The sequence below is a fragment of the Otolemur garnettii genome, unplaced genomic scaffold, assembly GCF_000181295.1.
Source record: "Otolemur garnettii isolate 467f Iridium unplaced genomic scaffold, OtoGar3 scaffold00035, whole genome shotgun sequence".
In the NCBI taxonomy this organism is placed as follows: Eukaryota; Metazoa; Chordata; class Mammalia; order Primates; family Galagidae; genus Otolemur; species Otolemur garnettii.
Window position 1 is genome coordinate 4,964,332 of NW_003852430.1, and position 20,864 is coordinate 4,985,195.

Genomic DNA, 20,864 nt, shown 5'->3' on the forward strand with positions numbered 1-20,864 from the left:
AATTTTTTTCAACGACTACTCATCACAACATGAGCTTGAACAACCTGTGACTAAGAGGGTTAACGGTTGGAACTGAATGACAAGTTTGAGCTGTCCCTGGAGGAATCCCATCCCGAATCTCTTCCAGGGAGAGAGGATTGCAGCTGGCTGTAGTTGCCTGACTGAGGCAGGAGCCGCTGCTACTCAGCAACCCCCGAGATCTAATGGAGCCTGGGGATTAGCCATGGTCCTAATTTTTAAAAGGCCAGACAACAACGTGATTGATCTGATTAGCCTCATGTGCAGCTGGCTGAAGCAATGATAAACAAGACTCAATGAATGTATGAGCCCTCTATAATGAATAATATTCCAGGAAAAGTACACAGAGCCCTTTCCATTCTTTTTTACAGAAAAACAATTTTGCCCACTTGATTTTTCGCAAGCATTACTTCCCAGACTCTTATATTCAGGAAATATCATTTTCTCTTTTTTGTATCCTTAAATTTATCTTAAATCGACTCATTTTTTTGAGCTTATAAAACTTTCTTTTTCAATTTTTTTTTTCTTTTTAAAAAGTCACTTACAATGTTTTTGCTAATGATATCCTGAAGAGCAGCAGAGTTTAAGGGCACTTGGCCTTGTTCTTTTAGAGAATTTTCCACACTTCCCATCCAGTCCAGCATTTCATCCAAGCCATCCTGCACGCTCAGTGAACGGGTCAGGGTTATCTGCAGCTTTTCATTTCGTTCATTAACAGACTTGGACAGATCGTCGTATCTCCCGACAATGTCATCTAATCCAAACAGATCAGGAAGTATTAACTACGAAGTTCTATTTGCCCGACGTCTTTTCAAAAATACACCAAGGTGAATTATAAGATTTTTAAAGGAGAAAAGTTTAAGTGAAAAATTCATAATGCATAATGGTCAGAATACCACCTAAAACCTTAAAAAGAAAAGAAACAAAAGTGCCTGGTAGAAAATGAAAAATTGAAATTTTAAAACAAGTTATTATGTATATCATGTGCATTCAAAACCAGATTTTTTTGGATACACAAACATCTGAATTATCCTAGAGAGATGAAAGAATAGTCCAAACAGCAGACCTTTGGAATAAATACTGGCTCTCAACCTGACATTTCAAATTAGCTATACTTATTGGTAACTGCTTGGAGGAAAAAAAGAGGATGGTCAAAATACCACTATCCTCAACAGACAATACACCATTCTTGTCATTTCTCATAGCTTAACCAAAATACTCAAATACACAGAAACTGCTGATACAAATGAATTGAGAAAATAGACAACAATGAAAGTCCACTTAAAGAAAGTTGAGATTATGCTTCTAAAATATACAAAAATTTAATTTACTTAAAAGTTTAATAGCAGGAAAAAAGGGAAAAATAAACTTAACCGGCTAACCACCTATCTCATATGAGATAAAGATGATTTAAAAAAAAAAAAAAAAAACCCTTTCTGGGTTAGTTTTCACTTGACTATATTTTAACATCCTACATTCTGTATTGCAGACCAGTGAGAAGTTTAACAAGCTATGGTTTTTAATGTATTCATCTCTCTCTGAAATGCAATCTGTTTTTAAGCTTGAATTTACTTTATCACACATTGTCCAGGAATTTGGAAAGCATTTTACTAATATCTGAATGCTTTAGCCTGATACATTGTAGACTGCTTCAGTAGAAGAAAGTTGTGACTTGAAACATTTCTATAAAACCAAATATCTTACATGCTGTGTTTGGCCTGTGATATGTAATCCACAACCACACAGTATTTCTTTTAGATCGTTTTAATGATACATCATGAGAAAACAGCTGGTCAAATCTTCACTGAATGGAGAGGTTAAGTTTAGATGATTTAAAGAGATAATCTTGCTCCTCTTACTAAAACACAATGAAACCCACAAGAATGCTGAGTGGGGAGGAAGTTAGCATTGAACATGTACCAAGATGCTATAGGCAGGGCGGTGCCTGTGGCTCAAAGGAGTAGGGCGCCGGCCCCATACATTGGAGGTGGCAGGTTCAAACCCAGCCCCGGCCAAAAACTGAAAAAAAGAAAAAAAAAGATGCTATAGTGCTATAGGTAGAAGAAATAAGCACTGGATTCAAATATAAGCCTTAATTTGAAAGCCACAAAAGCAGCTGCTCTGAACTGCAGCTTGAGATTGGCAGGTTAGCTGCCTGTCAACTGGGCAACTCTGGAAGTAACATCAGTGATCTGTTTAGCCGTGGTCAGTCATAGCCCAAGGAAAGTCCACTATTTTCATATATAGTAGAACCTCTGCAAGTTGACCATCCAAGGGACTGTAACAAACTGTTCAACACATGGAACTAGGCCTCTGGTGTTGATACACGCATGTCAGGTCTATGAAAATTAGGTCAACTTAAGGAGGCAGTCATTATAGGGAGGTCGTTAACTACAGAGATTACATTGTAAGGCACACACTTCAGTGTTACTGTTTGCTATGGGCTGAATGTTTTTATCCTCCCAAATTCATATATTGAGGTATACTGAAGCCTAATCCCTAGTGTGATGGCATTTGGAGGTGGGGCCTTTGGAAGGTGTGATATTGTGATATAATAAGAAATATCTGGTCTCTGACCAGGGTTCCCCTCTAAGAGCCCCTAGTACACTTATGGTTTCCTCAGAACACGGGCCCTGGGAGGATCTTCTGTTCTGATATTTGGTCTTTGATCCCAGTTCCTGACACAGAGCTCCTAAATCTCTTGAATTTCCTGGATGACAGGAGCATTTTTTGTTCTAAACAGGTAATGAATATTAGTGGAGCCCTACACAGCCTCAGGATGGGGACAGGTTGCCAGGGGAACCCACCATGGGGTCAAGGGTTGCAACTTACAGTCTCATTCCCTTACCTCCAGGGGAGGCAGAGGGTCTGAGGGTTGAGTGGATATCAGTGGTCATGATACAACTGATCGTGCCTATGTAATGAAGCCTCTGTACAATCCTAGGACTAGGCTCGGGGAACTTCCAGGTAGCTGAATGGAAGGTTCTTGGAGGGTGGTGGATCGGAGAGGGCATGGAAACTCTGCTCCCCTTCCCTCATACCTCATTCTAAGCATCTCTTCCATCTGGCTAGTTATCTGTATCCTTTGCGATATCCTTTATAATAAATGTGCAAATGTAAGTAAAGTGTTTCCCTAAGTTCTGTGAGCTACTTTAGCAAATTAATCAAACCCAAAGAGGGTTATAGGAACCCTGATTTATAGCTCATTAGTCTGAAGTGTAGCTCACAACCTAGGATTTGGATTGGCCCCTGGAATGGGGACAGTCTTGTGAGGCTGAGCCCTTAACTTTTAAGGTCTGATGCTAACTCTCAGCAGAGAGTATCAGAACTGAACTGAACTGCAGCACACCCGTCTAGTAACCACTAGAGAATTGCGTGGAGCATGGGGAAGACAGGCCGCACATCTGCTCCCAGAAGGGATCTTTGTTGTTGGGGAGGGCGCGAGAGAATAGGAAAAATACACGCTTTTCCCATCTCTCAGAGGCCGTAATGAGGTCATGAGGGTGGAGCCCCTGTGAAGGGGATTAGTGTCCTCATAAGAAGAGACATGAAAGAGATGATCTCCGTCTACCGCTCTCAACCATGTGGGGACACAGCAAGAAAGCAGCGATGTGTATGCCAGGAGGAGGCCCCCACTAGGGAACACACTGGCACCCGATATCAGCCTTCCAGCACCCAAAACTCTGAGAGATGAATGTTTGTTGTTTAAGCCTTATAATCTGTGGTATTTTTGTTACAGCAGCCTGCACAAAGACACTGCTTATTCTGTACCTCTTGCTGATGAAATATTGTTATTGGAGTAAATTCTTGTTTTTAGTAACTAAAAAGTATTTTCTAAAATGGTACAAAAAGAACCTACTGTAAGGATGTTATTGTTTCAAAGTCACTGGTTTTCTTAGAAGTCAGATATATCTTTTTTTTTTTTTTATTGAATGGTAACTGTGTACATTGATGCACTTTGGGGGTACAGTGTGGTGTTTTCATACACAATCCAAGACACTTCCATCAAACTGGTTGACATAGCCTTCACGTAACTTTCTTAGTTATTATGTCAAAACATTCATATTCTACTCATAGAAAGATTCACTTGTACCCTTGCAAGATGAACCACAGAAGTGAACCCTCGAATCCCTCTCCCTCCACCCTCTCCCCCCTCCCTCCACCCTCCCCATATCCTTAGGCTGTTATTAGGTTATAGCTTTCATATAAAAAGGTTTAAATTAATTTCATAATAGGTGTGTGTACATTGGATTCTTTTTCTTCTATTCCTGTGATACTTTGCTAAGAAGAACATTTTCCAGCTCCATCCATGTGAACATGAAGGAGAAGTCAGATATATCTTAAAGAAACTCTATATCTTAAATACAGTTTCACATATTTCTAGAAAATTATGCCAGAGAGGTTTCAATGTCTTAAAATAATGTGACATTAAACAATGTGAAATTTATGCATCCTTAACAATGGAGAAATGTCAAAATGCTTCTTCAAATAACAGAAATACAAATAAGATAGTCTGTCTTTGTCTTTTAAATCCCTATACCCAAGTAAGTTCTTATAATATTGGCTTCCAGTGTAGATATACAAGATGATGCAATGGGATGAAGGACCAAATATTAGAAATGTGTTCATGTTTTCATCTTAGATTTTAAAATTCTGTATTTTTGTATTTTATAATTACAGTACACATAATAACGTAGTACTCTGTATATACAATTATATGTACAGATAATTTATACGCATGTGTAATACACATGCCTACTTGAAGGTGTGTTTCCCTTCTCCAGCACGGTTTTAGAAAAGCAAAGTTCCGTCCTTCTCTTCATATAAAATTTCTACCCGGATTTTAATTCATACTGTTTGGGGTGAAACATATGTCTCATCATCTGCTGTGGAAGGTTTTTATTTCACACATTCACACATGGAAATATATAATAGCCTCCACTCACACATTAAATATTATGAAAAGCAGCAAACTAAAAACAAAAAATACATACAATGAGAGTAAAAAACACTTATTGATACTCTATTGTACATTTAGCATAAACTAAATACTATGAGTAGATAAAAAATAATATACAGTTCTCTCAAGAAACGCGTTCATCTAATGCAAGAGGGTATAAAAGTCCCACGGTAACTACTTACAAGTTTCTAGCATTCCTAAAGAATTGGGGTCACTAGAACCCCCATGTTGAGTAAGGCCACTCAAAAACTTCTTCCAGAACACAGACAAGTAGCAACACTGCTTTAAAGCACGGCTCTCAACTCCTGAAACCTGTGCCCCACTACTGATAAAGACCCTCAGAGAGTCTATTTTCAGCCTACGGCGAAAGTCGATCTCTGCCCAATCCCATCAACCCAGAGAATTCTGCAGAGTTCTACTTCTTGTGGTGGGCGTTACATAATGGGTTTCTGTTACATTTTATAAATATAAAATGAAAATGAAAATAAATTCATTTCAAGCTGCATAGCTCCCCCTCCTAATATTCTGATACTTGCCAAAGAAGGCAGGCCTCTTCCCAGACTCACCAACACCATTTCACAAAGAAAGACCGTGCATAATAAACTCTATAGTAGTGAACACTTTCTCCCCATCCTTCAGAACAGCTTTATGTAGAATTCACCTGTGAGACAGGAGGCGGGGAAGTGAACATCTTACCAAGTGTTTTCTGAATATCATTCTTGGCTGGAAGAAGAGAACCCCGGGCATCTAAAAGCACTTCAGCCGTTTTCTTCAGTTTCTCGACAGCAACCTGCTGACTTGATATTTGCCCTTGCAGAGCCTGTGGGATTAAATGCTTTTCAGTTATACTCAGAAGGACTGAAAAATAGATTTCTAATATGGAAGAAATTATTTCTAAGATGAAGTTAAACTGAAAGGGGCAAACTTTTCATCATATAACCTTTTACCATCCTAAACTTACTACAAAGTTCTTAAAATAAGGCCAGTTATAAAGCAGTATTAGCAAAGCATCATAGAGGCTGGATAAGACATGTACAAAGTCAGGCTTGAAATAAACCCCTTCGGCATAGGTTCAGAATAATTTGTCTGGTTCTTAATCTTGTAACTCTGTAATTTTAGCCTGAGCTATGCTTCGATCTATGGTTCTAGACTTGGTACAACACCCCAACTGTCACCCCCTCCCCCAAAAAAAGGAAAGAAGGGAGGGAGGGAGGGAAAAGGAAAAAAATAGGACAAAAAAACCCTCCAATTAAGGAGATAATTAATGACATCCCTATCAGTAGATCCTGATTCAATACTGAGTCATATTTATTTCTATTAATTCCATAAAAGTTGCCATCTTACTCCAATTATAATCTCCATTATTAAGAAGTCAAAAAGCAATAGATGTTGGCAAGGATGGGGTGAAAAGGGAACACTGACATACTGTGAATTAATATATCTAATTGGTACAACTTCTATGGAGAGCAGTATGGAAATTCCTTAAGAAACTAAAAGTAGATCTAGCATTTGATCCAGCAATCATACTACTGGGTTATCTACTCATAGGAAAAGAAATCATTATATCAAAAAGATACCTATACTCACATGTTCATAACAGCACAATTCACAATTGCAAAGATATGGCATTGACCTAAGTGCTCATCAACTATTGAGTGGATAAAGAAAATATGAGATATATATGTGTGTGTGTATATATATACACACACCTATAATGGAATCTTATTCAGTGATTAGAAAGAATGAAATAATGACTTTTGCAGCAACTTGGATGGAACTGGGGCCAGTATCCTAAGTGAAGTCACTCAGGAACAGAAAAATGCCGTGTGTTCTCCCTTATAAATTGGAGCTTACCTACAGCTACGCAAGGACGCAGAAGGGACAGTGGAGACCACAAGGGGGGGGAGGTGGGGGGAGGGATGAGGGATAAAAAAATGACCCTACTTCAGAAGCCCAGACTCCACCACTATAAAGATAAACATGGAACAGAATTCAACTTGTACCTCCCAAATGTCTTAAAATAAAACAAACAAAAAATAAAAGTTACTAAACATTTAAAATATACAAAAAGCCTCGCTACGTTTGTGAAAATACAAAAATAAAAACAGACAAAAAAGCTAACTCACAGGATAAGTCTAAGGCTGATAGGTGCCAAAGGTGAGTAAAAATGTGACTAGAAGTGGAGAGGAAGAAAACCCGGGGAGGGGACTAAGGGGCACCTCAGTGGGGATGGCACTGGGATGGGTCCTCAAGAAGGCGGGAGAGCATTTCCCTGCAGAAAGAAGACGACACGGAGATGGGGACAGAAGAATCACAGGAGAAAGGGAAGAGCCCTGTCCAGTTTGAAAATATGTATGGGTAAAAAACCAGATAGAGCTGGAAAGGCCTCCAACGTCAGGCTAAGGAGTTTACATTTGATGGGCAGCAATGGGGGAGTTAGTTATTCAAGGCTTTTGAGAAAGGCGTTGACCTGCTCAGGGCTGTCTTATAGCAGGATTAAATTCATAGCACTGCATGGGGAAAATTCAACAGGGAAGATATAAAGAGGAGTTCCTGTTGGGGGCAGCTTCGGCAGTAACAAAACAATGAGGACCACGGGGCCTGAGGACTCCTCCACTCAGCCATCTGGGAAATGAAAGTCGAATTAGTTACAGGGTTAGGAAGAGACCAAAGGAGTTGGTAAAAAGTTACCAAAGCTGCCTGATATGGTAACAACTACACAGGCTTTTCAAATTTAAATTTGTTTAAATTAAATAAAATAAAAAATACAATCCCTCGGTGGCACTGGCCACATTTGAAGTGCTAAGCTGCCAGGTGGCTACCACACTGCACAGAGCAATTACAGAGCATTCCCATAGCATTCACCTTAGAGCAGTCTGCTAGATAACACAGCTTCAGGGGTGGGAACAGAGGACAAAGGAAGAGAAGGATCGAAAGATTCTGAGCGAGGTAATCAGCAGAATTTGAAAACAAAAGTGAGAAAAAACAAGCAAAGCTGGGAACTCAAGGACTCTGAACACAGCTAGATGTGGAGGTCAAGATATTTGATGAGGGCTCAGCGCCCGTAGCCCAGCCTGGGCCTGCTAAACAACAATGTCAACTGAAACATAGCTGGGCGTTGTGCTGGGCACCTGTAGTCCCAGCTACTCGGGAGGCTGACGCAAGAAAATTGCTTAAGCCCAGGAGTTTGAGGTTGCTGTGAGCTGTGACGACGCCATGGCACTCTACCCAGGGCGACATAGTGAGACTCTGTCTCACAAAAAAACAAAGATATAATGAGGCTGCTAAATGAAAAAGCACAGGACACCAGGGAAGGAGATTATAAAGAACCACGAAGAGTATTTATATTTCAGTAATGGGGAGAGGAGAGAGAGAGAGAGCACAGGTGATCAGGGAGGTGGAAATGGGTCCAGGATAATTCTGTCCCCAAAACTAAAGGAAGAGAGAAAGGGGAAAAGGTTAACTGTCAACTGCTTCAGAAAGGATCACGTAAACCAAGACTAAGGAATCCTTGAGTTTACTGAAGAGAGTCCCTGCCAACCTCTGAGCAAGCAGATAAGTCCCAATGAGAAGAAGGAGGAGAAAAAGTTAGAAGCAGGAACCACAGGTAAGTCTTCAGAAGTATGGCCCTGCATTCTTCCCGTGCTTGGCAGAGCTCTCTGCCCAAGTGGGCTGTCTGGCCACACAGGCCCTACGCGTGTCCTTGATCTCACGATCGCACAGGAGGTACTAGCTCCTCTTCCACTCTCACATTCAGACTTCCCAGTCCCATATGTTCAGCTGCACATGAACTCATCCCTGGACACGGGCCCAGGTTTCTAGGTGCCTCTTAAATGTTTCCATCTGGGTGTTTCTAACAGTCACCTCAAACTCAAAAAAAGCTAAATCTATAATCATCTTCTCATTCTCAAAAGCTGTACTTCCTCCTGGGGTCAAATCTAATCACCCAACTAGTAGACCTGAGACTCCTCCTAGATACCAGCCTCTCTAAGGCTTTTTTTCCACCTGCAAATTCCACCATCAAGCCATGATAATTTTAACTACTTAATATTTTTTAAAAGCTAACATTTGCTTCGATCAAAATTTCTGGATCACTGTAGGATAATCTCTCACTTGGATTAAAGACTCCTACTGTGCTCCTGTCTCCAACCATTTCCCTGCTATGGGTCCCAGCATGCCTCATCAAAAATACATATCTGACTGTATACCACTTCACTATTTGAAACCTTGCAGTAGCTTTCGTAACAAAGCCCAAGACTTGAGCATGTAATAAAAGGTCCAGTCAATAAAAGGTCCAGTCTATTCCCTAATTCTATTTTTACTCTCATCTTTTTTCTACTTTCTCTTCCAGAAATGTCCAACAACACAGCTACTTCTCAGCTATTTACTATAGTGGGACCCAATGCCTTCACATCACTACGTATCAAGCTTTTAATGCAACCTCACCTCTATCATAGAACCAGGTTCTTTATCGCCCTTTAATACTCAGCTGGGAAACCCTCTGTAACTCTCCTCCTCACTCTGAGTTTCATTACTTACTCCTCGTGCTCCAGGAGGTCCCCAGATACCCTGTGACGAGTATTGGATTTATTTGTCTTTCCCATCAAACGATCACCATCTTGAGAACTAAGGAATTCCTCCTTTTCAGCTTTCAATGATCAGTGCCTAGAGCACTCCAATAAACTTTTCTGGATAAATGAGTGAATAAGTAGGTAAGTGTAAGACCTCAACAGGGCTTCTTCTACTTCAGTATCGCTTATTGTTATTTTTTCAAATAAATGCCTAAAGCTAATGGTAAAAATTTCCTCAACTAATCATAACCCAGGAAACAGTGGTGACATGCAGGTGGCCCCAGCATATGTGGAAAGGCCCCCAGCTATGGCCAACACACTGTGTGAGTCCTGCAGTTCCTCCAGCTTTGTCAAGGTACCAGAGGAGCCTCCTCAGAGTGGGTCTGTTCAGGACGTTCTCCTAGAGATTTAGTCACAGAAAGTCTAACAAATCCCTTAAGACATGAACACCTGAAGTTTAGGCTATAGGGACAGTTCATCCATATCACAAGGTTATGTAGGAGGTGAGATAAAGTTAAGGGCACCCCTTAGAATATGACCTTAGAATGTGAGTTGACTAAGGGCAAAGTCAGGGTATTTACATCTCTGTATTGCCACAAAAGCCAGCGCACAAATGTTTATGAATATACATGCATATATATACACCTATGTGAAAAAATATGTGTAATCTATCATGGTTCTATAAAAATGTCCAATAAAGATGGCCCTGCCTATCATCCTGAACCTTAGAAATGGGTTATAAAAAAAGACAGCTCCTCTTCACTTCTTTTCAAAGCAACCCATGCCTTTACTTTTGATGATCACATTCAAGAGAGTTCATAGTTTTAATTCCTAACATGTATCCAGTTATAACTTAATGACAATTGTGGTTTATAGTGCCACTTTGAAACGAAACTTAAATTCTAAGTATTCGCATAGGTATCTTATATTGTTTTGAATGGATTTCCTTGAAATTAAAACAGGAAAGAAGCATTTGTGATAGGAAATACTGCGAGATTTATGACCTTCCTCCCCTTGCCTGGACCAGAAAAACGCGAGGTCCATAAAGCTAAGGGCATTTGTCTCCTGACTTAACAGCACCCCAGAGACTAGTGCGAGCTGGAAGGAGACCCTCTCAGTCAACATACTCTGAGTCTAGAGGGCTGGTTCCCAACCTGGCCTCTAGACTCGTCCCAGAATCCTGTTTTCAGTGCCTCTTATGTGTGTAAAATCTTATTTTAGCCACTGATTTCCCTGGAAGGGGCGCTTGAGGAATGTTATAATAGCCCAGTGGTATCAGACTAGTGACAATAATATTAACAGTTCCTTGAATAATAATGTTAATAACAAGACACTATTGGAAAGAATTATTTCAAATAAAGTAACTGGCTGTCCCAAAATTACACATATTATACAATAGAATTTAAGTAGAAGATATAGTGTGTTAAATGTGGAAAAGACTGATTTTTATAGTAGTGTTACGTGTTTGTTATTGTTAAAAGTAATTGTAAAATGTTGTTAATAAAAATGAAAAAGTAGAGACAACTTAATCCTCATAAAAATTTATCCTTGACATGTCTTGAGATATTATGCAGCAAAAGTTTATACATGTGCCAGGAACAACTTTAACTATGCAAGTAATTTTTTAAATTATTCTGTGGCTTAATTGGAATTTATTTTCTTCTGAGACATTGCTCTCATTTTTATATTCTTTAACTGCCTTAGGACTAGAGGAGTCCTTTTCTACAGCACTTACCAAATACATTCTTCTACTTTAAAATTAATACATGCATCTATTTAATTAAAAATTCACATCATTTTAGCATTCATTTGGGTATTCTTTCTTTTTCTTTGCTCTAATTATATAAAAATCATTTTATAGAGGATATAATCAGTTTCCTAATATAGATCTAACTTTAAATCTATTTCTATTTTATATATTTCCCATATTAAAATAGCAAATTTGCTAATTAAATGTAATACAGGCAATCTTAATCATTTTAAACTAGTGGTAATTCCTACCAAAATAATGGCGTTAATGTACATATCTCTGCCCCCACCACAGACAGTGTCCTTGAACATATAATTAAACGGGAACTGAAAACTTAATTAGAGCAGATCTGTTTCTGTGCTTGTGGAAAAAAGGAAGGAAAATAAATACAAAGACAAAAATCCAGGACTGAAAACGCACATGTGAAGGCAGCAGGCCTTTGTGTTGTGTGGGTGTCTGGGAAGGCTGCATCAATCTGGGGATGCTGATCTGCCCAGGGAACTCCCCGGTGTCCACTGAGGGACTGCATAACATAAAGAGGATAGAGGTGTCCTCTTCACCTCCGTGTCCTCCCTTCCTCCTTTCATCCTGCTTCCACCCCCTTTCCAGGCCCTCTGCTGAGCCTTAACCAGCCACATTTCACCCCAGGTAAGACTTAGTGTTCTTCCAGCCACAAGTCACTGGTCTCAGCCCATGCCTGACTTCAGGCTTGCCCAATAAGCTTATTAACACGGCAAAGAAGATTTTGACTCTTTAACTAACATGCGATTAACTAACTGCCTTCTGAAAGGCAGTTGTTTAGTTAGCAAGACTGTGTTTAATTTTTAGGGATGGCAGCAATAAGCTACTATTACCCATTGCTAAAAGGAATCACAGAATAAATTTATAAAATGAAACAATGAAATTTTTAAACTGCAAAATAATTGGTCGTACTAAATAAGAATAAACTATTTTAAACTCTCTTCCCCTTTACCTTAAATATGTTTTAAATTTAAAAAATAAATTGAGAGATTTTCTATGCCACCGTAAGCATGAAAGAAACTCCCCTGATGATGTAATTCTGACATTAAATCTGTATTTCTGAAAGAGAAGACAGGCTTTCTGAGAACTATGCTGGGTAATAATTGAACTTTGTGTCTCTATGAATTACGAGGACACTCAACATGAAGTCTACTCCTGGTCCTTAGAACTCCCAAATATGACAGTGACATCCCTTCATCCCTTCCACCTGTCCATTCTTGAACAAATACTGAGTTCCTACTTTGTGCCAGGTAATGTTCTGGGTGATGTGAAAACAGCAGTGAAAAAACCAGACACAAACGTCTGCCCTCAAGGAGCGTAATTTTAATGGAGGAGAAAAACAATGTGAAAGATAAATAAATATAAAGATGAATAAGTGGCCTGGAAACTATTGGGAGGGGGGATAGTAGAATGCGGGTGACAAACCCTCACAGCAATGTCAAACTGGTTAAATGACGGGGGAGGGGGGGCTGAGGGTGGGAAAGAATTGACAGTAGAGAAATAGTCACAACTTCCCCTGGAGGGAGAAGTTTACTTCCACATTGTTCTTCCCCTACCTTAAGTGAAACTTTCACAAAATTATGGGAAACTGTAATCCCTTCAGTGAGACTATTGAAAGGCTGGATCTCTCTCTCTCTTTCTCTCTCCTTACCTTGGCCTCCTCCAACTGTCTTTGCAGATTTTTGGGGTCTACAGCAATAGGTTCAGATAAGTGTTTGCTTGCTGTGGCCTCACAGGCCTGGAGGCCGGAAATGAGCCCGCATGAAGCATCTTCATAGTGTTGGTATTTATCCACCAGATCTTTAAGGTTATTTCCAAGAACATTGCACTAAAAATTAAAAGAGAAAAAGGGGTAGGAGATTAAAACCCATTATTTCCATTTGCATCAAACAATTTTACAGCCTGTGAACTATCTAACTTGGAAAAAAAGCAGACTTCAACCAAAGTTGACGAAATCTCTTGTAAGGGGCCAAGATTTTCTTCTTTACGTGAAGAAATGTTCTCTAAGAAGCCAAAAGAGTAACCTTAAAAATAAGGAGAGAGTTCTAGATTTTACCAACTCAAAACTCAAAAACGTATTTACAAGGGCTAATTCTTAACCCAGAATGAAGGCTATAAGTATCAATCATCATAGGAAGCAGATGTGCCACGCCCACTGCCAGTGGGCTTTATACAACCTGTGAATAGATATGCATTGGATGGATGGTTTTAAGGGTGCTTAAATTATTATTACTTTTTATTTTGGCCAGGGCTGGCGCCCAACTCCTTGAGCCACAGGTACCACCCAGTGCTTAGTCAATTTTTTCTACATATTGCACAAGATTAACACAAGGAAGGCAGTCTATTTGAATGAAGTAATGCCAAGAGGCAACAATGGTCTTCAAATCTTTCTGCTACTTGGTAAGTTTATAATGCAAACAGGGGGACATATTCTTAGATTTTCTTTTTAAACAGAGCCTTTTTACTTGTCATCCACAGCAGTTAAAAGAAGAAAAACAGTCTGTTAGTCATTAAGTATTAAAATAATGATACTGATCAAATATCTGTAAAAGAAGTGCTTGTAGCAGTTGTGAAGAGAACAGTCTGAGACAAAACTTCGGTTCCCAAGCTTGAGAGGCTGCAAACTATTTCTGCTTCGTTGGTACACAGATGCCATCTGGTGGTCAGACTGGATATGAACATGTTCTAGAGCTACGGTTTTCTGAAAACCACTCTCTCAAAACTGAGTCAATAAAATACCTTTACGCTTCTAATCTTAAAGCACAGTTTTCAGAAGTCAACAAAGACAAATAAAACCAAGGGAGGTGTCAGAAAACTACCTTTTCCCCCTGCTTCTGTTTTAGATTTTTGCTTCTAATACCAAAAGAGAACTGGAAGAGGACAGAGTGAAGATGATAATCTCAGATTGCTCTCTCCTGTAAAAAATAAAATTACCTTAGAGTAGAGAGACCTGAAGCGGTCCGTAGCGTGATCCAGCTTGCTCTGAACTTCTCGGTGGGTCGCAGAGGTGTCGATATCAGCCTTGCTGCCATCTCTCTTGCCGCACGATTTGGCAGCTTCTAACACTCGGTTTCCAGAAATTGTGATGTACCTCAGGTCACCTTTGTGAGAAATGACATCTTCCGAGAAACTCCTCTGCCTCTTCAGCTTGGTCATTAAGCCGCTGAAGTCATCCGCGCCTGCCTCCAGGTTTTCAAGCTCCTGCTCTGACTGCTGCAGCCAGTGCTCAAACTCGGCGTAGTCAGCGTCAAACTTCTCTAATTCTTCCTGCAGGGAGTGCGTGAGCTTCACCTGCTTCTCGGACTCGGCCAGGGCCGTCTCATAATGAGCCTTCAGTTCTTTCATGTTCCTCTGCAGCTTCTCTTTCTCCTCGGGAGAGAGATAGTGGCCTTGCTTGTCCAGCAAGGCTTGTGCGGACTGAGTGGCGATGATGGCGGCTTGGTGCTGAGAGACGATCTGCTCGTGTTGGGCCTAGGTAGAAAGAAACTGACGGTGACCTTCACGCGGTGACAGAACGACACTGTGACAGCTCCCTGTCGCTTCAGGACTGACGGGATTCAATGATCCACAAAGGTTACAACTTGCTTCCCACTTCTCTTCAAGCTGCGCAATATCCCCCTTCCCAGGATGAATTTCAGAATAGCAAGAACTCTACTCCTATTTTTAAGGAGGTTTCCAACCTTCACTAGAAAGCATTTAGATAATCACACGGGACAGATCCTGGTTTTGCAAAATTTGGAAAAAGTGTAACAAATTTCTGTTCCAATTCTAACACAAGCCTCTATCGTTGGATCCCTTTTGATTCACTGCTTCCCTACAAGCTATCCCCAAAGGACTGCTAATGTTGGTACCTAATCATCGAGCAAGTAAGTATGATATTTCTTATTAAGAAATGATCCTAGAAAAACATTTATGTAGAAGGAAGAGCCTGTCATTTTAAAGCTACAAAAACATTCCAACAATAATTAGGAACACTGTGCATTCAGAGAGGCTCAATGGAAGTTAAAGGAAGATCTGAAGAGAATCGGAGAGGGAGCTGCTTAGCTTCATGGGGCCTCCGTTTCCTGCCTATGAAAATGGAGGCAGTAACTCCCACCTAACCCAGGTGTGCTGTAACGAGTACATGAGATCACATACTGCGGAGTCTAGCACATCCCAGAGATCAAATCCACCCTGCAGGCCGAAAGGCAGAGCTCCTGGATGGGTGTGTGTACTGTGAGCAGGTCACAGATGTGCAGAGCTACTGGTCCCCACAGCCTTAAGAGGGCCGCAGGTGGCCAAAGTCCCTTTCCTTCCAGCCATACAATGTCTTCCCATTCACCCCAATATGCCACACAAATGTGGCAAAAAGGAAAAGAATCCTTTGGGGGAATTTTCTCTGTTTCTTATAACAGTTTACGTGGAGCCAAATAACAGAGCTCATTGCACCGCCTCTAACCTCTTTGCCACACCCACTCTTCTCCCCACCCTGGAAGAGCCTCAGGACCTTTTTCTCTTATTATTCTTCATCCAGTAACATCCTGCATCAGTCATCTCCTTTAAGCCCTATTTAAACACTGAAAAGTGGCCCCCAACCCCACACTCAACCATCCTCTTCTAACTCCCCAACACTGTTTCCCTTAGCACTCACCACCTTTTAACACCCCATCTAACTTAGTTCTTATCTGTGGGGCCAGGATAGGGAACTTCTTTTGCTCGATGGGGAGTCCCAAGAACCCAGAAAGGTGCTAGCACTCGGGGGCTGAGTACGAGGACTGCGTGCTGTGCAGTGGCATAGGACAACCGCTCACTCACTGCGTCTGCTCCCAATCAGCCAGCTGACGACAGGCCCGTTAACATCGGTGTCCTCACGTCTGTAACGATGCCTGCAGCCTTGTGGGCACAGGATAAACACTTTTGACTAAATGACATTTCTCCCACAGACTATCTTTGGTATTTAAATTATACTCATATGCTGGCCTCCAGAAGAGCTGCGCACACAGCAGCGTGGCTAGAGATATAGAATACCCGGTAAATTATCAAATCCATCCCCTTCCTTTTACAGTTGAGGAATCTAAGGCCTAAGGAGGAGAATGGCTTTGCTGAAGACCTCTGATGGCACAACTACTGAGAGCTAGAAATCACTGGGTCAGGCCCTTTGGCCATTTCCCCACTCTACTGAGAGATGAAAATTTCCTAAAACATATTCGGATTCCTATGTACTTAGAGGTAAAAAGATCAGGAAGGAACGGTCATACCCTGACTAAAAATACTTTCCTATGTGACATCTTTAACTCCACTTACCGGTATTTTTCACTACTGTGGACAAGTTACTCACCTTTCGTGACTTCACTGTAACTGGCTCATAAAGTTCCTTTAGGAATTTATCAGATTTTTTTCATTTTAAGAGATCTGATTTTTCATAATAAGGTCCTGTAACAGTTCCTTGACATGGTGACAGAGTAAACACTCCCGCCCTTCTTCTGGAATAATTTATAGTTTCTGTAAGAACCTCACAGCCTATGCCAGAGATTCCAAAAACTAAGAGTGGGAGGGAAATAAACAGAACTGCCAAAGTTTCTAAAGTTCAGTCGTCCCACTACCAAAGGCCAAATATTGACACAAAATTATCAGGATGACACACTTGAGAAACGGTTCTACAAAAGTTGCCCTTGTTCCAACAGTAGCATTAATGTGAACTTTAATTTCAATCCTGCAGGGACTTTTAGAGAAGGACTTTTATACTTCCTCTAAACAACAGCTGTGTAGCTGAGCTGAGTTCAGGAAGAACTTAAGTGAACACGGATTAATGTTTAGCAGGGTGGCTGAGCACACGGCCTAATTTTAAATCCCAACTTCACCCCTTACTAGATGTTGAACTTAAGGAAGCTCCTTTAATACTGCTATGGTTTCCCATCTGCATAATGAAAAACCAAAACCTAGAACAGTAATTGGGATGACTAAATGTGATAAGACAGAATTCCTTGGGAGAGCACCTGGCCCACTGCAACTGCTAAATGTGTTAACTATTATTATTTTTAAATCAAATTTCTTATAATTTCATTTCACTTACACGGAGGATCCTATATCTAGTGATTTACTTCTCTTTATTCTTTGACATTGTTAGAACTCTTACAATGACTTATAGTATTTGACATAATGATGAACCTAGAAAAAAATGGATTTTACTCTGTGGGGTCACTAAGGTTTAAAAAGATAACTCACAGCCTAGTTTGTTTCCACCGTGACTGCTGGAAATAGAAGTGAACAACAGCATCATGTTTACGACAACACACCTTAATTTTCTGGTACTGCTGGTTCAGATTCTCCTCAGGGGTCCCAACTTGGCCATCGACATCAGTTCCCAACAGGTTACCATTAACTTCATCCTCTTCTCCAATCATCGACTTGCCGTCACTTTCTTGAAAATGGGTGCCGTTCTGCTCCGTGACCTGTTTGAGTCTGGTCTCTGCCCTTTCTGAGTCTTGGCCCACAGCTGACAGCCAGTGTAACAGGTTTTCTATTTTGGTCTTGCTCTCTTCCAGCTGCTTCACAGCTGCGACCTGGGCAGGGAAAGTTCACAGAGGGACTCTGAACAGGGGCTCAGGCAGAGTTTTAAGACACTGCAAAAGTACGGAGATCATTTTAAAATAGAACAAGGATACTAAAAAGTGACACACGTGGAAAATTTACCATGCCGAAATTATACGTTAGAGCAACAGGCAGCTTCTCTGAAGTTTTCTTGTGCTTAAAGATACATTTCAAAATTTTATAATTGATGAGTGATCACATTTGTGAAATGTAAGAAAGTCCTTTTTTAAACTTTAAGAAAAAGTTAAGCAATGCCAACTCCTTAAGCCTTTGGTAATATTTGGTCAATTACATGTGTGCATCTAGAAACCCAGAATTCCAGCCCTGGGTGCTAATCATTGTTTACCACCTGATATCACTTAAGACATCAAGTAGCAGGTGAGCTAATCATTTGGACATAGCAATAATGTGCCACGTATATAAATAGGAACCTTTTCAGTTTCTTCTTTGATTGCTGTCGTCACAACTTTATCCAGCTCCTTTTTCGATTGTTCTGCTTTTAAATTAAGCTGTTCGCACTTTATCTTAGCTTCATTAAGCTTCTGTTCAATCAAAGCCTTGTCTTCACGTGACAGCTTCTCCCCACTCTCTTTTAAGAAGGTCTCTGTGTTTTTCACTATTTCTGCCAATGCCTGTGCACTCTCCTGCACGTCGTTCTGTAACTCCTTGTAATACAAAAGAAAACCGAATGGTTAAATTATATCTATTTTACTCTTCCAGAGTTGTAATTGTAAAAGAGGGAGTGAGTGAAGAGATTGAGAGTTTGGTACACGTGGTCTGAAAAGCATATTCAGTATGCTAATTTGAATTGGTTTATTTCAATTACAATATTTAATATAATTTAAAATCTCAAATAATATAAAAGAAAAGCATGGATATTCATGTTTAACAAAAGAATATAATCTCAAAAACACTGAAGCATTCAGTACACAGTCTGTAAAAATTTCTACACACCAGATTTTTAAGCGTATAAATACAAGAGAATATTTACTGTTTTAATACCTTTATTTTTTGGCTGGGCACAGCAGCTCACTAGCACTCCTAGCTCTGAGAGGCCCATGCGAGTGGATGGCCTGAGCTCAGGAGTTTAAGACCAGCCTGAGCAAGAGTGAGACCCCGTCTCTACTAAAAATAGAAACACTAGCCGGGTGTCATGGCAGGCACCAGCTACTCGGGAGGCTGAGGCAGAAGGATCACTTGAGCCTTCTGTGATATGGGTTGGAATCTGAGGTTGCTGTGAGCCAATTTGAAGCCACAGCACCCTACCTAAGGTGACAGAGTGAGGGTCTGTCTCAAAAAAATAAATATAAAAGTAAAATAGACCTTTCTTTTCAACTATATCTACTGCTCAGGATAAAAACAGTTTCCCCAGGGAAATAAGATACCTTCTTCATCTAAACACCAGGTTCTATAATACGTAGGTGTTTGTTTCTTTGCCCTGGCTGCTGGGAAGCTCAAGATTCATATCCTTCTTTGGTAGTTCTAGCTTTCCTCTGTTGAGATTTCTCTATGCAATTTTCCTCTTCTTCTCCTCCTTTATTATGCATTTTAATTCTCTGTATTATATTATTTTAGTTTTTTTGAGACAGAGCCTGACTATGCTGCCCTTGGCAGAGTGCTGTGCTATCACAGCTCACAGCAACCTCAAACTCTTGGATTCAAGTGATTCTCTTGCCTCAGCCTCCCAGATAGCTGGGACCACAGGCACCTGCCACAATGCCAAGCCATTTTTTGTTGTAGTTGTCTTGGTGAGCTGGCCTGGGCCAGGTTTGAACCTGGCTCCCTTGGTGTATGTGGCTGGCACCATAACCACTGTGCTACAGGTGCCAAGCCCTATTTGAGTTTTAATATTATTTTTCTCCATATGTTATTTTAATCCTTCTCAAATTTTTCTGAGGAGTTTCTGAATCAAAAAGAAGCCTATTTATTGGGCCATTAATATGTGATATTAACTGTGCTAGTGACTTACACAATATTTACTTAACATTTAAACTATGTAGCAATGGAAGAATGACCAATGGGGAAACTGAGACTCACAGAGATTGAGTTATAAAGCTGGCAATGGACAGAGTCTGGCATAGGAACCAAGAGCTATTTAATTACAATGAGAATGTTTTCTCTCCTACATCTAAAATGAACACATCTTTATCTGTCATTTCATTTTTTTTTCATTTTCTTCCAATAGAAAGAAACAAATTACAAAGAAAGAGGGAAGAAATAAGAAGGAATTAAAGAGAAAGAACTCAAACTGATGGCTATTTTTCCTGATCCTCATGTGAGTAGCCTGGCCTTAAGTGAATCCAAATTTTAATTTATTACACAAGGTATTTCCATTGTCAAACCACCTTTCTACCTTTTCTACTCAATTTCTCCTACCAAAATAGTCAAGAAAATATCCTGGCTTGCTTGACGTTAGAAATTTAATTTTTAGTATAAAGTTCAAGCTCAAGCTTGGCGCATCCAGCTATGCCTTGCTTCTGAAAAGGTAAAATTATTGGTATTCTTCAATAACCCTAACTGCCTTCCAAATGACAGTAAGTAAACATCCACACAGAGCTGCCAGTACAAAACCAAACTCTACCTCTTGCTTGGACTGGTACTTCTTCAACTCAACTGTGCCATCCCCAATCACAAAGGCTTCTTGGTGACCAATTAGCCGGTTTTCAGTCTGGGTGAGGAGATCGCATATGCCCTGGAGTTTCTCTCTGTATTCCTGCTGACGCTCTGCCACATCCTAAAGTGAAGATAAACCAAAACATCTTAAATGCGTGGTCGTAAAATCACGATTGCGACAGCTTCTCACTCAAACCCATTTCAAGTTTCCTCTAATAAGCTTTCAGAAGTATGCTGTAAACATGGTAGCAGTGGGGTATGAACAGAGTGTGGGGTGAGACAGAAAGGAGGAGCTTGTTCCATGAACACGGACAGAGATCACGTTTAGATGAAACTGCCCAACAGAATACTGGCCATGCAC

The 20,864-nt window shown here is 40.4% G+C and overlaps 1 protein-coding gene across 8 annotated transcripts in view; it reads right to left on the minus strand.

Annotated features, from left to right (window-relative positions):
* Positions 1 to 20,864, minus strand: part of DST (dystonin) — a 480,961-nt gene that overhangs the window by 115,328 nt on the left and 344,769 nt on the right. For all 8 annotated transcript variants that reach the window (XM_012805072.2, XM_012805073.1, XM_012805074.1 and 5 more), the window contains 7 exons: positions 20,472 to 20,624; positions 18,322 to 18,555; positions 17,596 to 17,862; positions 14,255 to 14,791; positions 12,972 to 13,148; positions 5,675 to 5,798; positions 564 to 772 (listed from right to left, as the gene is read on the minus strand). In XM_012805072.2, coding sequence (XP_012660526.1) covers positions 564 to 772; positions 5,675 to 5,798; positions 12,972 to 13,148; positions 14,255 to 14,791; positions 17,596 to 17,862; positions 18,322 to 18,555; positions 20,472 to 20,624 — 1,701 coding nt within the window. The remainder of the gene's footprint in view (positions 1 to 563; positions 773 to 5,674; positions 5,799 to 12,971; positions 13,149 to 14,254; positions 14,792 to 17,595; positions 17,863 to 18,321; positions 18,556 to 20,471; positions 20,625 to 20,864) is intronic.